This window comes from Pocillopora damicornis, chromosome 2 (assembly GCF_964200805.1).
Source record: "Pocillopora damicornis chromosome 2, jaPocDami1.2, whole genome shotgun sequence".
NCBI lineage: Eukaryota > Metazoa > Cnidaria > Anthozoa > Scleractinia > Pocilloporidae > Pocillopora > Pocillopora damicornis.
The window spans coordinates 26,339,162-26,355,173 of record NC_142671.1 but is presented as its reverse complement, the minus strand read 5'-3'; the positions used below and the strand labels follow the sequence as shown (position 1 = coordinate 26,355,173).

Below are 16,012 nucleotides of genomic sequence, written 5' to 3'. Positions count from 1 at the left end.
ATCGGACACAGAGCATCAAGGGGTATCCGAGCTTTCAGCTTGTGGTTGATGGGCTCATGTCCATTTGGAGTTATCGCTTAAGCCTGTTTACATGAAGGTGGGGGACCTCAGGTGAGGTAACCCGCCTGTCCATATGATTTCTTATTTCATTTTGATCACGTTTACATGATAGGTGGGGTGACCCGCCTAGGCGGGTTGCCCTGTCTGCCAGGTAGGGTAGCCCTGTCAGCCGGGGTGACAATTTGCCATGTAAACGTGTCAAGGTGGGGTAACCCGCCTAGCCGGGGTCGCGTTCATGGCAAAAAGCTCAAAAGAATGTGTTAAAACTTTGTACATTTCTTAGCCGTTTCATGGCAGAAATCACCAGAAACCGCAACGGACATACAAGGAGTTTGAAATGATCACATTTCGGAATATTTAGAGTTGGTTTCCCAAACTATTCCGTATAACGTATCAAGTCAAATAAGAAACGATATGGACAGGTGGGTTACCCCTCCTAGGTGGGTTACCTCACCTACCTGGTGTCCCCCACCTCCATGTAAACAGGCCCTAAGACAACTTTATCCTTTTTGTGTCCATCACTGAATTCACTTAACTGCAGTTCTGATGTCTGCTCATCTACAGGTGATAACCCTGATCTTGACAGGAGTAGGACTGATTTGCTCTGCCATTTTCCATTTTGGAACCAAAGAACCTTCAGACGATTCGGGGGAAAACAGGCGGTCTAGGTCAATTGCAGATTATATGGTAAATTTTGGGAACGTCGCGATCAATGCAATTGTTTAGTCTGACTCTAAATTATGAGAAAAACGATTAAACGTTCATTTGCCCACCTTAAAAAAAAGGAGACAGAGAAGGAGCTACCTGAGTAACCACACATTTAATGGACATTTGTCTATCGTTTCCCTTTTAATAACATGCAAGCAAAAATTTCGACCCGCTCATTCGCTGAGAACACGACAATTTATCTCGAACAGTGTAGAAAATTGAAATTAAATTGATTTACTGGTAAGTCGCGATAGCACATGAAAACAAAATGATAGACAGGTCGAAAGAAAGTTGAATGTTTTAATTTAGGGTTTGAAGGAGAGTTCTAAGAATGAAACACCCAACGAAGCGCAAACAATTGGCTAAGAGTGGGGAAGTCTTGGGCACCAAAAACGGTCGTAACAAAAGTATTGAAGGCCATAAGAAAATTCGCGTGGAGTTTACGCGACAGTTCGTGAAAAAGAATGACGGGGAATGTTACAAGTGTGATAGCCTTTGCGTACTGATTACTGCTGTTAAAGCTATTTTCTGATTACTGCTATTAAAGCGATACCTTACTGAGAAAGCCAGCAAATGTTCGATTTTCTTAAAAATAAGTTTAAAAGAAAACAGAGTTAAATTTTTGTCTTTGAAAAATGTACGCACCACAGAACTGACCCCCATTGTTACTGTTAACCACCTTACTGAAAACATGATTTTACTTTATCATGACTACGTCTACAGAATTTTTTAGAGAAAATTGCGCCGTATTTCACTAACTATTATTATCATTTCTGATGATCTTTTTCAACTGATGTACCGCATTTGTTGCAGGGAGAAACCTCCTTTATACCATCACCCGTTGTGTTACAGTCATTCGTGTATTTTGACAGATGTAAGTTCTTATTCATTATTTATAAGACCGTGTAACAACTCACTTGTTTTGTTTTTTTTTAAACAAAGTTTCCTTTCATTTTACTCCCTAAAACATTTTCTTAATTCCATAGCTTTTCTGATCTCAATGTTTTTATAAATTGATATATGACGCCGTTTTTGTTTTTTCATCAACCATAGATCAGCAGCGAAAGGAAAACGGTCGGGGAGTAATGGAAAATGGACAACAAAAGTCAGAATTGTACAACCAAGGTCACAAACTGACCTCTGGTCTTGACAATCAAGGATTTGATTCAAAAGAAACGCAGCTTAACCAACATTCTCAGGATGTTAGCCAAGATGAGGGAAGAGCTATGCCATCTGTTGTTTCTGATACTGAATCCGCCCAACCACCAAAACGAAAGGCAGTGAGCACCTGGCTCAAAGATCCTCATTTGTACAAGGTAACTTAATTTCTGGTACAATGAAAATTTCTTTAACACTGACTCGTTCTTTCCTGGATAATTTTAACTTTTGCGTGCATGTAATCATAGTGCACTTGAGTACCTGCAATGTAATCTTCAGCTTTCACACTAAAAAATGCCTATTGCGGATGATCCAGGGAGAAACACAAACCAGGAAACACATGATTTTTCTCTCCACCATTAAATTGCGTTTGAGAGATTATGACACCAGCCGTGAGAATTCAAAAGGTAGCCTAACTTCTCGAAAATTGTCTATAAAGGTGCTAAAAATCCGATTCGAGTCCCGCTATGTTTGGCCTCTTACCTGTGACGTGAAAAAGTCTCAGTTTCCATGTCTTCCTTTTCATGGCGATTTCTTTGCATAGTTAAAAGTTCTGAAAAAAGTAAATTTTTAAGTAAAAGAAAGTTTGTTTTTTTTTGCAATAACCAATGTAACCGCTACTTGTGAGCCGCGCGTTACATATTTGCGCAAGCGGCCAGGTTACTGAGCTATTTTCAAAATGGCGGCATCCATAGTCTCCCACCTCGGAGGACAAAATTTGAACAGTTAGGATACTCTTTGGAATCCAAAAAACGCGGTGAGTAAAACATTTCTATACACATCGGATTTTCATTATTATGTAGTGAAGGACAAAGTGGTTTCCGGAACATACTTCTTCGTTATTATATTGTAAAAAACTTTAGTGCAGGTAATACATCGTAAATTAGGATATTGTCATAAGTGAATTTCTGGAACGGTTGGACGTGGTTATCTACAAATGTAGTTCACTTCTCTTATTTTACAGGTCCCAATTATTTACGCTTGTACAAAGGGTTCACAGGATGTGTTTTACGCTTACCTGCCCCTACTCCTCACTGACAAACTGAAATTTGAAAAGGTATGTACCAGCAAACTTTTAAGAATTTCCCTCGTTGATTTATTTTTCTGGGCTTGAAAGATACTAAACGTTATACTCGATTTTTCTGCAATGGTTAATCAACTACCTGCTTACTCGTCCATTCTCATTTCCTTTCTTCCTCCTTCACCGTCCATCAGCCAACTTTACATTAAGACGGAAGAAGAGACAGACAGGCAGATACACACGACATGCAGACAGACAGGCAGACAGAGAGACCGGTAGACAGACAGATAGACAGACAGACAGGCAGACACACGACGGACAGGCAGACAGACAGATAGATAGACAGAGAGACAGAAGGACCATCACTTAATTTTTTAAACATTTGAAAGAATTGAGTAAAAAATGGAGTAGTTGTAGCAAATTACTATTCAGAGTGGACCACGAGTTAAACATCCCGAATCGCTTTCCTGTTAGCGTTCATACCCTACTATTTATAGCCAAGAAACTTACTCTGTCAATGCCCCACTTACTAAGAATAAAAAATCACAAGGTAAGGACGACTTGATGCTGGTTTAGGCATTACCAAAAGAGCGAAAGATAACCGTCATGATGACTACAAACCTCCTTCAGGTTTCAGGTAGAAGTTCTACCTACGGAAAACTAGTTCCTCTTGTGAGGGAATTAAGTTGCACGTACCCGATTGGTATATATGGGAGAATCAAGGATTCGACAAAATGCAAATTTGATGAAAGCAAGACAATCAATTCGAACCCCCGAGAAAGCTTGTAATTTCTATAACCTCAGACGTTTGTCCTTTTTTCGAAGGAAGCGATTGCCAATCTGCCATTGATATTGTTAGTGAGTGCCACACTGTCCTCTCAAATATCAAGGAAGCTCTCTGGAAAAGTAGGGAAAAAGGTAATGAAAAGAAAGAAAAATATTATTAGGTAATTTTCAAATGGAAGCGATGTTCGTGGACAAAATTTAAAGGTGATAACCGAATAGCAATTTAATTACCCTTAAATATCTGGTCTCAAACGCCAACAAGCCGGAGCTAAGCAGTTTGCGCAGCTGGATCTGACTACGACACAGAGTGAATCGATTTAAAATCCAAAAAACGTTCTCTCTCTGAATTCAGCTGCAATTTTTTCAAAAACGTTAACGTTACGCACTAATAGTGTCACATCGTAGTTTCATTTGAGCTTTTTTTATTGTTACCGAGATGATATTGACTAGTATTTCTTTTTACTTAATTTCTATTGCTCCGGAGAAGTGTTCTCTTGCAGCCAAAAGCAACTAAACCCAGCTCAGCAAAGCTTGGATGGTTATTTTCCATATAAGGTTATTCGGTATATAAGCTGGTGACCAGCACCGAGTTAAGCAGTCAGAAAACTGGAAATATAATATTCAAAAGCGACAATTTAATGAAATATGTATTAGCTATCTGTTGAAGCTCCTCATCCTGTTTCAGTGGTCCTTTATTGTGGCTGCTCTGACCGTGACTGGATCGTGTTTGTGGTTTCTGTGTATTAATTAACCAGTCATCGAGAGTGTTCACTTACCCAGCCGTCGTTCTACTGGGGTTTGGGTCCTCCGCCATGTTTGTTAATGCACTTGGCTTTGCAACAGAACTCATTAGAGACAACAAAGTAAGTTGAAGAACTCTTTATTTTGGCTTTGGTCTAAATTTTCATAAAACTAATGATAACTATACAAATCCAATTGTGCTTTAATACTAGGATTGTAAGATTACGCTACGAATAGTATAGTTATTAAAGATTTTTTACCTTTCTTCTTGTTTCGTATCAAACCCTTTCCCCAGTGCGACGAACATTGCGAGTAAAAACAGAGTACGCAACCACTAACCCCACGTAATGCGCATGCTCTCCGTTACGAATTTTCAAAATGGCGGACAGGTCAAAGAGGGAAATCAAAAAAACAAAGCGATTTTGCAATGAATTCTCAACATACACCCTCGTTAGAAAGGCTAATCCATGGAAGAAAGATATAAAACTGTATGATATTGAGATCGATATGATATTAAATCGATACCGAGGGCCCGTTTAATTGCCTTCCACCATGATTATTAGCTTTCTTGACAGCTTTCTGAAGAAAGAATACTTTCTTTCTGAAGACTTCTGATAGGCGGCTATTGATTATTACACCTCGTATACCTGATTGCTCAAACACTTTGTTTACGATTGTTGAAAGGACCGACTCATGGTTCTCCGTCTTCGTCTTGATATTGCTTTGAAATAGTATAGACTAGTAAGCGGAAACGAAAAATTAATCTGGGAAGTTTACGAAAAATCCAGCAAACAAGCTTTAAAAAGGCATTTATTTAGACTTCATACTTCAACGAACTTCACAAATCTTACTTGTTTATCTTGTAAGTAAACGATGGCAGATGAATTCCCGAAGCGCTTTCTGAGTTTCCCGATCCCTCTCCTACTGCTTTCACACTTACAAAACAGGAAAAATCAAAAGGAGGAAGATACAGCTGCTTTGAAACGTCATTTGACGAAGGTAAATCTGTTTTTTGTTCGACACTTTACATATCAAAACAAAGGAAATTTGTTCCTCTTTTTTATTTTGGCGGTACATTTTTAATTTGCGCCTGCGTAAAAGAGATATCGCCCGAGACCCTTCGCTCGGTCGTGTTTTGATCTAAAACGCCTTGTTAATTTCACGCAACCGCTCGGAGAAAAGGTAAAAATGACGAGGGAAAAACTTTACCTTCAAGTTAGAAAATTAGCGAAATAGAAAGCCACAATATTATAGTTTAATATTTCAGAGGTAAATTGAGCGCTTTTTCAGTAGAGAATCCGCACGATGGTAAAACATTCGAAAATTACACTCGATTTGAGTGGGGTGTTGAAGTGGGCGTGGTTCCTACATTCATGTTAAGACTATTTGTACCCCATGAGTTTGATATGAAACTAGTCCTTTTTATTGAATCAATTTTTCTGCAGGGCAGCTCTGGTTTTGTGATTTCTGTCGTAGGGTTCCATCTCCAATCTGACCTCAGGGACTCTTTATATTGTCATACAAGATTTATTTCCTAGAGGAAGGTAAATTTGGATTTTTTTGCTTTGAGATAAGAATTATTTTTATCCCTGTAAAATATGAAGGGATTTTTAAAACAAAATGTGACTTCCCAGCCTGTTTATTTTTCTTTTCTTCGTTGTTCTTTGTCCTTCCTTAGTTTCTTTCTTCGTCCATTTTCTATCGCGTTTCTAATTTTTTTTCGGTGTTATACATGTTCTTCTTGACTCTTTGTTCTTCTTGTTATTCAACGCTGCTGCTATTGGTCTTTTCTTCTGTTCATCCTTCGTCCCTACCAGGCTCCTTCCTCCATCCTGTTCAACAATAAATTCCACCAGCATCTTATGGTGCATAGGATGCGTTCCAGGAGCATTAAAATCAATGGGATTTTCTCGCGAAACGAAAGGAGACGACAAAGCCTCAAGATAAATTTTGAGTAAACGAGGATGGAATTTTCATTAGAAAAAATAATTACACCCAAGGGCTATTTAGGAGAATTACTAAAGCAAAATAGATATTCAAGATGATAAAATAGCTTTTATAAAACTCAGGTATCGATGTCAATACAGTTATTAAAAAAGAGTTATTCTCTTTAGAAATATTATCCAAAGCGTACACATTTCGAGTGCTTCGTTCTTTTTACTAGTGCATCTGCCGATTGCCAAGAGTGTGGGAGTTACGTACAAAATGTGTTCTCATTCGTGCCCGGCTCACTCGCTACTTTTAGCTTGACTGCTTGTAGTGATTTTTCAAGTTCACCTGACAGTCTGCGGGAAAAAAGGTAAGATGCAGCTTTTTGGGTGACTTAAAGCCGTGTTTTTGCGTGTAGTTGAAGATGGATGAACTCCAAGCAATCATAAAACAAAGGCTCACTTCCTGAAGAGAAAGAAGAATTAAAAAAATTGTAAAGGGGGTAAATTTCTAATAGAAAAACCGCGGTGCTGCGTCGGTGCGAGAGTATAACAAGGTAATTTCGTATCAACAACTTAGTTGATAACGTAAATTGGCCACCGTAAAGAGTTTAAAGGCTGGTGTTTCGAACGTTACCCCTTCGTCAGAGCGAAGGGCTAATGCTCGGTTTATGGTTTATCTCTAAGATAAGATAATAGAAGGAGTTACATAAATGCTCCAGGCATAGCCAGAATTGTTAATTATCAATATCATTAATGATTAAAGATTCAATTTCAGATCTATTTCTTATTTTTTACCCAACACTAAACAGGAACCGAAAAGGAGACTGGAACAGACTTAGGCTTTACAACTCATCTGTAATGTATTGTTAGAAGAAATAACATGTTGAGATGCTGGCTGGCTGAACTTGGTGGTATTTAATTACGTTTACCTCATTTATATTCTCTATAATAATGACAGTAATTTCAAGCTTGTGTTGTATTTCTCTTTTATTTTCTCACTAATCAACTTGGCGCTTGTGAGCGGACTGTCAGTATCGCAGACCGATTATCTTCTGATAATTTTTTTTTGATAAAAATGGACAGATTTGAGCATTTTTCATTGAAAATTCTGTCTCGTGAAAAAAAGTAGTCATGGTATTTTTTTTTTTTTTTTAGTACTGATACTCTCTGTCCTCTTAGATATTTTTCTGATACTGAAATACAACGAAATGCATTTTTAAACACATTTTACATAATAAAGAGTTTCAATAACATGTTTGGTTGTCAAATTGTTGTGTTTACAACACGTCAAAACGTTGCTTTGGTGGGAGAACGGTTCAGTACTGCAGTGCACCCGATCTAAACAAACCAGCAGACACGAGGTATTTTAAATTTCTGACAGAACAAGCATAAATATCACAACCATGTAACTGCGTTCTCGAGCAACCGAGATCTTAAAGTTTACGATATTGGATATTTTCTAAAACTAAGAGTAACTGTTATGGACCTATCCTTCAGAAAGAAATATGAGGCTTACCGGTCAATACTTCTTTACTTCTTGTAATTGCACGAGTGGCAAAATCTTTACAAAAGGAGGATATTGTTCCTAAACAAGGAGAGAATTTTAAGTCAAAGGAGAATACACTTCGTGTCTTCACCAGCTTCGAGGGCAGTTTACGATGAAGTTTGTCGCAGGTACGCGAAATCCACTTTTCAGTCGCAACTTTTGTTTTCGTGGCCTAAATTGAATCTGATATCAATAACGTCTTGATAATCTATTAAATCTCTTTTGTATTAACAGTCTCAATGCCTTACATGGAAAGGGATTTGAATATTCTGGCTAGTTGACGTGCAAATAAATGTGTCGTGGGAACAATTTTAAACTGAATGGTTGACTGAAAACCATTTTAAACGTTTATAAATACCTTCATATATAATTCTAACAAAAAAAAATAATCTGCATTCTGTTTTAGAAACGTTGATTTTTTGATACACTTGACACGTACGCCTGTGAGATTTTATCAAAGAAGAAAGTGAGTCTTTAACTGAGTTCCAATTGCCTGGTCTATCGGAGTTTCCTTCTCTCGGCTTTCAAATGCGTTATTTAATCAAACATTTTCTATTTTTAGCAAGCTACAGTATGAGGTGTTACTTCATTATATTAACTGATATGCGCACAACAGAATTGCGGGAACCTAATAATAATGCAAAACTGACCTGAAAATAATAGTAATGATGAAAAACAAGACACATTTAATTGCGATCAGCCACCTTTTGTGTCTTGGCTGGCAAACTGAGGTGATTTTTCAGCAGTACTGTTATAATATTATTTTGTTTTAATGCCATGCACCGGTATGAAACAGAATTCATTTTCATCATAAGTGAATGATATTCTTTTCAGAATGTCCGTCGAGAGACGATTAGGTCCTTTATTGAAATAAACCTGTAAAGCAATAGTGTAACAATAAAGGTTCCTAGAAATACAAAATTGACAAGTTGTTAATCATATTCAGCAGTACATTATTTTGGTTAGTTTATCTTAATATGTTGGGCACTGAGATAAAGGCGCCATACCATACCACGTACTACTTAAACGTAGACAAACTTAGAATGGTGAACCAGAAAAAAGATTCTTAAATGAGAGTCCTTACTCCGTCGCGTTCAAACTATTAATTCCACCAGCATTCAGAGAACACCGTCATAACTAAATCATTGAAATTAGCTTGATCAGGTGCCCTTTTTATCGGGAAGTCCCCATATCTTTTTATTATTGACCACAAACATGGTAACTTTGAATTCCTGCTTGATCCACCGATACAGACAAGGCATCTCTGAATAGATCTTCGTCTTAAATCTGCCGTGTTTATGTTTCGTAGGAAACATTGAAATGGCATTGAAAACTGGTGTAAAAGGCTGATATCAGATCTTGGTAGACTTGGTGCTTCAAAGACTATCAAATCTGATTTTGCAAAAAAGAAGATAAGAGAAATTGCTGATAAATACGTATCAAAAAAATTAGATCCTCTTCATCAAAGTGGTCAGATTGATTATTCAAAATGGTGTTCAATGAGTATGTACTCACCTCAAGGTGTAAATGATCCAAAAGATCCATTATATAAAGGTGGCAGTCTTGATATCCACAAAGCAATTGGTAAATAACCAAAACCAAAATCAGGTTTCACACTTTCTGGACATAAACACACAGGACCATACAACCCACTTGACAAACAACTGAAATATGACAAAAACATTGGTCAAATACTTGACAGATCCCATTCCAAAGCAGCATAATGTTGACTATTCTGTATGCAAAGATAACAAAAAGTGCGAAAATGAAGCAGATCGAAAATGGTCAAAGCTCTTGATGCAGTTCCATATAATGAAAGACAGTGGGGAAATTTCTTGGCGCGAAACATGATAAACACAAAACATAAAGTTGGTCTTAGTGTTTCAAAAAACAAAAAAAGCCGTCGAGTAAAGAAATACGATGGCAACAAGAGAGGAATTACACAAACCTATGATGAGGGATTTTACTCGACGACATGTTATTGTAAATCAGATTGATGAAATATGGAGTGCAGACCTTGTTGATATGCAAAATTATCTGCTTATGGTTACTGATGTGTTCAAATATGCTTGGACAAAACCTTTAAAAGACAAGAAAGGTAAAACTGAAACTAAAGCATTTAAGACCATCTTCAAAGAAGGGAGACAACCACAATGCGTGTGGATTGATAAGGGTAAGGAGTTCTATAATAAACATCTTAAAGAATTTTTAGATAAACATGATATAATAATATACTCAACAGAAAATGAAGAAAACTCAAGCATTGTTGAAAGATGGAACCGAACGATAAAACAGAGAATGTGGAAACAGTTCAAAGTTCGAGGCAACACAAAATGAGAAGAACAAAAGCAAACTTTATGTCTAAAAAGAATGGTATTGTGATATTTGTAATAACAGTCATGATTATAAACTTGGTGAACACATAAAAAATTAAGAAGCATCAAAAAATACACAAAAATAATCTTATTTTAAAACGTTTTATTCAATTTTTAAAGCGGATTAAATAAGACATATATAAATTATTTATTATAATATAGTACGATGAAAATTAACGAATCGAATAATATGTTGAATAAAAAAATATTTGAAGAATTGTCCTAGTCTCAATTAATAAAATTATTGTTGGAAAAAAAAGTGAAACCAGATAGACCCTAGGACCAATTCCAGCACCACAAAAAAGTGTCAAACAGATGGTGCAAGAATATAAAGATAATATTATTCCTCAATGCACCACTTGAATTTAGAGATGGATGGAAACCAACACCCAAACCAAGAACAATAAAACAAGAACAAAAATAAAAGAAAAAAGTAAAGCTCTCAAAGGATATACCAAATCATTTAAAATAACAATCAGAAATGATACAGATCCATTAGGCAAAACATGGAAACGGAAGCAGGAAAAGCAATTAAATACAGTCTGACACAAGAAATGAAAGAAACGGAAGGTTTGAAACTTGTTGAGACCATCCGCATCACATTTGAAAAGATGTCACAAGATGGTATATCAAATGAAACAGCCTATTTCAACAATGCACCCAAAACTGTAATGAATGTTTTTGATTTGGAAGACGATCTTATAATTTTCACCGAGAGATTCAAACAAGATTACAACATGAATATCTCAGTGCTCAGGATGGACAATCAAATCTGTCAATGGACATTGGATAAATATTGTGCAATACAATGCTGTAAAAAGATCTTTATACATCAAACTTCCATCTGAATTGATAAATTGCGCAAAAGGATCTATCAACATTAAAACCAAAGACAATGAATGTTTGCGATAGTGTCACATGTTAAACCGCAAGATAAGGATCCTCAAAAAATTTGAAAAAACTACAAGTATCATATATATTAATAAATTCTTCTACTTGTACTATATAAGTGTGTGTGTGTGTTGTTTTCCCTTTTTTTCTTTCTTAATTTCTATTTTGTATGTAAACGTAAGAAATTATTCAATAAAAAGAATAATAATAAAAAAATATATAAATATATATATTAATAAATTAGATTATTCAAATATTGAATTTCCAGTATCTGTGAAGCAATACAACAAAATTGAAAAGCAGAACAACATCAAGTTTTATGTTGTTTATAAGTTACGCTTATGGACATTTCAAATCATTAGATCGCACTAAAATAGTCTCACCATCTTCGATAAACTTTTGTAGCAAACTTTATTTTAAAATCTTACATAAAAAATGAACGACTTCCTTTTTATTCATTGAGGTAAATGCATAGGATATAGGAAGTTGGACGTGACTTCAGACAACCTACTATTTTCAAAATCAGAAGCAAGAACCATCAACTTGGTAGTTACGAACTAAATTAAGTTTCCTTTTCATGCTTTGATGATAAGTGATATTTACATGATGATGGAATAATGAGGTACGCTTATGGACATTTCAAATGTTAGATCACTCTAAAGTAATTACACCATGTTCGATAAACTTTTGGAGTAAACTTTACTTTAAAATCTTATATAAATCAAAGTCGTGAACTGACAGATGACTTACATGATTTTTTTGGATTATGTTTAATGTTATCTGGTCAGGGAATTTTGTGGTTGATTGTCATATTTAGAGTACGAGCAGTAATTCATTGTTCGCTAATAATGTAGCAAAGAAACGTTGGGATAAGAAGGCATTACAATTGAAATGATCATGCTATTACATTTGACAGGGGTGGATGAATTCATGTGTTTTAAACATATATCATTTTTGTATATGCTTCAAAAGAAAAAGTTGGTAGTAAATGCGGGTGAAAGTGAAGTTTACTGTCTCTCATTGTAAATATTGGAAAATCAAGGCAATACTTTATTAACTGGACGCATAGCTGCGTGTACTCAGGCTTTCGATATCGCACACCTGAAGTTATCTTTAGGGGACTGCCATATTGCCATTATTATTTTCGTCACGCAATAACGTCATTGCCGGTCATGAATAAGTCTACTTGTGTTTATTTTTTGTGCTGGAGTGTAATGAATGTTGTTATGGTATTAGACAACAATCAAAATAATATATTACCATATAGGAGAAGGTTCCTACAGATGCCAAAGGTTGAAATTCAAGGACTTTTCAATGACTTGGAAGGCCAAGTTTTAGAAAATTGAAGGACCACTTTTGGAAAGGTTTGCATGAGCAATTTTAAAATTATTTAACATTATTTCTCAGCTTTTCCATGAAAGTACTGTAATTTTCAACTTGGAAATTGCTAAAGAAAAAACATTGCAAAATCAAGCCCTAGTCTTCAAATTCAAGTCCTTTCAAGGCCTTGAATTTTTATTTTTAAATAAAGGATTTTCAAGGATTTTCAAGGCTTTTACGAACCCTGAATAGCTAATTTATTTGCCTTTAACTGCAAGGAGAAGGGAATTTTTAATCTATTATTGGTACCGAGTCGTAGTTTGTTGCCAAATGTTCACCCAAGGAGAGTTGTCAGAAATCAGTAGATTGTTCAATAGTTCATATTGTTTTTAATAGAAAAATCTCTGAAACCACTGCAACATTATATAGCTAGATTGAGTGTTCTTGGTAGAGCATCAATTTTTGGAATTACGTATAACAAAACTGTAACAAAATGATAGAGATGTTTCAATATTTGGTATCAATGCTGTGTTCTTTTCCTGTGTATTGATCGGAAACAACGTCAAATGGGTCTAACCGAGGAATTATTCATAAGTTATTACATGAGGTTCAATGTTCTCTCTACAGTTTCTTGGATGATCAGTTCTTGTTAATATTTTGAATGAAATTTCAACAGAATCTGACTCACGTAAAACAAAGGTTGACATATATATGTTATCGTTGTCGCCAAGGGAAATATTCATGTTGGCGGTGATTTCGTCTCTTCATTCGATCTTCTTCTTTTGTAGGATAACAGAGAGAACTGTGGAATTGTCGTCATATTCCACCGTAAAGTTAACTGAGACAAACTTGAATACATCTGATTTCCAATATTCATTATTGACACGAGATCATTAGCAGAATTGATTCCTTGTTGTTATTGTAAATCAAAGCGCATAAAGTCATTGCAACACATTGTTGTCCTGAATTTTGTCTAAATACCAACTCATTAGCTTGGCTGAATGGTGCAGGGGTTTTTCTCTATATCTGAACTCAGTTGAAATTTACAATAGTTTGATACGTGTATCTGACTCTTATAAAGACACATGGGTCTATTACAAGAAACATTGATAAATACCAACTTGCTCCAATATTCATTATTGACACGAGATCATTAGCAGAATTGATTCCTTGTTTGTTACTGTAAATCAAAGAGCATAAAGTCATTGCAACACATTGTTGTCCTGAATTTTGTCTAAATACCAACTCATTAGCTTGGCTGTATGGTGCAGGGGTTTTTCTCTATATCTGAACTCAGTTAAAATTTACAATAGTTTGATACGTGTGTCTGACTCTTGTAAAGACACATGGGTCTATTATAAGAAACATTGATAAATACCGACTTGCTCTATGCTTCAACTTAATTATCCTTTGATATACCCTCACAGAACAATTCAACAAATACTACTTCTCATGTCGTGAAACTTCATTTAATATTACCCTCTTCGTATGAAGCCTACAAACATTCTTTGTAACTCTTCTAACCTTCACATAACGACGTAGCCAAGAGGACTTCGGTATACTTGGACGAAAACACTCATAAACAAATTCCCTCGGTTTTCTGCGCTTTCTTCTGAGACGTTTCAGAGTAGCTTCTGGTACTCTACTGGGTTCTCGATCACGTCTAAATACACGATTGTGTTTACATGTAAACATAATATGAGATAGCTCATTGATATAGCAGGTTTCGCTTGATATTTCCCGATAGAAGGTTCACTCGTAAAGGATCGCTCGTAAATTGATCTCTCGTAAAGTTCGCGGACCGAACCGTTCCCAAAACGCTCCACAAGTTTTAGTGTGGGTCTACCGCGAACGGTGTGTGACTTTGTATGTATATTGAGCGTAGTAGCCATCGAATTTCTTCCGCGTACATCAAGCAAGGAATTGTCCACGAAGGCAGCCATTGCTTTAAACCATGTGCTCTAGGGTTCATTCTACGCATGCGCTTACACTTCACGCAACCGAAGTGGAACCACGTTTTGTGACTGAACGCAAAAAAAACAATAGAATAATACGAATTTATAACTCTGGCGTTTCCTTCGGAGAGCCCGAGTAATGAAAACATTGATGACTCTCCGCCCGCGTAAGTTTTGGTCATGTGCTAGGCAACATATAATCGAGAACAAGTAACATTTCATCCCAGGCTCATTTAACAATTTTGTGGTGTACAACTATCGCATTTGATTTGGTAAACTATTGCATTTGAGTTGGTTTGGCGAAAATATGCCCTAAAGGTTTTTGAGCAACTTTAACGTTGTGGCTATTCAAAATTCTCTTGATGGGTTTCGTAACACCCTGAATGTAGGGAAAAACAGCAAAACCAGTCGCTGCTTCCCTTTCATCAAGAGATTTACTCGATTCGAAGGCTGAGGAGAGGAAATATTTTTCCAATGTCCTGAAGGCAAATGGCTATACAAAAACCTGCCAAAAACCAGTTACAACCTATGGATCCTGTTACGAAAGAACAACGAACCGACGCCATCTATTCTATTCCTTGCAATGACTGTGACAACGAATACATCGCACAGACCAAACGTCAGTTTGGTACACGTTTAAAAGAGCACCAAAAGGCGGTTTTCCTTTGCAAAAAGGAAAATTCAGCTTTATCGGAGCACACATGCCTAACTAACCATACAATTGGGTGGGATAATTCTAAAATTATCTCCACTAATTGGCGTTACCACCAGCGCCTTTGTTTGGAGACTTGGCATATTAACTCCGCCCACGCTCCTTTAAATCGTAACGATGGCGGTTTGCTTCTGACGCCTATTTACACCTCGTCAGAAAAAAAGGCCGCTAATTAGTGATCATATAAAAGTACCTCTTGTTACAGCGTTTAAATCACCCCTGATGAAGGCACTAGACAGGAGTGTCGAAACGTTGGGTCTATGAATTGTAACTTCTTCGGTTACATTCATTAAATCTGTAAACCAGAGTAGCATCAAACCATGTCTGAATATCGCTGTCATTACACACACGTAATAAAAATTCCAGCTGAACGACTGCGTGCAATTTTGCACAGAAAATCTGTGAATAGCTGAGCTTTCAAAATTTTCTGTACGGTCTTACGTATTCAAGGAGCTGTAAAAAACATGCACAGCAATTTATAGGTAAGCAAATAGCAAACGTGCTTAATTTGCATAATGTTTACAACCCAACGAGCGATCGAGCGACCGCATTTTCCCATTACCCTCAATAACTCGTGTTACGCATCCGCAATTCACGAGTTTAAAATAAACAACTTCCTGTTCATTCATTGAGATAAATGCGTGGGATATAGGGAGTTGCGCGTGACTTCACACAACCTACTATATTCAAAATTAGAAGCAAGAACCATCAACTTGGTAGTTACGAACTAAATTAAGTGTTATTGTCACGCTTCGATGATAAGAGATAAATACATGAAGGTGGAATGATGAGTTACGCTTGACTATGC

At 36.4% G+C, this 16,012-nt stretch overlaps 1 protein-coding gene and 2 long non-coding RNA genes across 6 annotated transcripts; 2 read left to right on the top strand and 1 right to left on the bottom strand.

Annotated features, from left to right (window-relative positions):
* The first annotated feature begins 376 nt into the window (after nt 1–376).
* LOC149050521 (uncharacterized) lies at nt 377–4,926 on the top strand. Its single transcript, XM_089198071.1, has 6 exons — nt 377–747; nt 1,582–1,642; nt 1,822–2,084; nt 2,891–2,983; nt 3,773–3,865; nt 4,419–4,926. The coding sequence occupies exons 1-6, from the start codon at nt 607–609 to the stop codon at nt 4,482–4,484; spliced, it is 717 nt and encodes a 238-aa protein (XP_089054197.1). The 5' UTR covers nt 377–606; the 3' UTR covers nt 4,485–4,926.
* Nucleotides 4,927–5,626: 700 nt separating this feature from the next.
* Nucleotides 5,627–7,656, top strand: LOC149050520 (uncharacterized). Its single transcript, XR_016184184.1, has 2 exons — nt 5,627–6,018; nt 6,639–7,656. It is a non-coding gene; the product is annotated as an uncharacterized LOC149050520 (long non-coding RNA).
* Nucleotides 6,735–15,609, bottom strand: LOC113687032 (uncharacterized). Of its 4 annotated transcripts, none has more exons than XR_016184181.1 (5): nt 9,968–15,609; nt 9,467–9,615; nt 8,656–9,343; nt 7,922–7,990; nt 6,735–6,868 (listed from the first exon to the last, which is right to left on the bottom strand). It is a non-coding gene; the product is annotated as an uncharacterized LOC113687032 (long non-coding RNA). The 4 variants fall into 4 exon arrangements; XR_016184182.1 differs by lacking the exon at nt 6,735–6,868 and adding an exon at nt 7,550–7,743; XR_016184180.1 differs by lacking the exon at nt 6,735–6,868 and having other exon boundaries at nt 7,790–7,990; nt 9,968–15,607.
* Nucleotides 15,610–16,012: the final 403 nt, after the last annotated feature.

Bases quoted from the DNA above. Each gene is read 5' to 3' on its own strand.
- LOC149050521 (XM_089198071.1), top strand. From the start codon at position 607: ATGTCTGCTCATCTACAGGTGATAACCCTGATCTTGACAGGAGTAGGA. The intron at 748-1,581 runs GTAAATTTTGGG...CATTTGTTGCAG, and splicing joins GGTCAATTGCAGATTATATG to GGAGAAACCTCCTTTATACC. The intron at 2,085-2,890 runs GTAACTTAATTT...CTTATTTTACAG, and splicing joins AAGATCCTCATTTGTACAAG to GTCCCAATTATTTACGCTTG.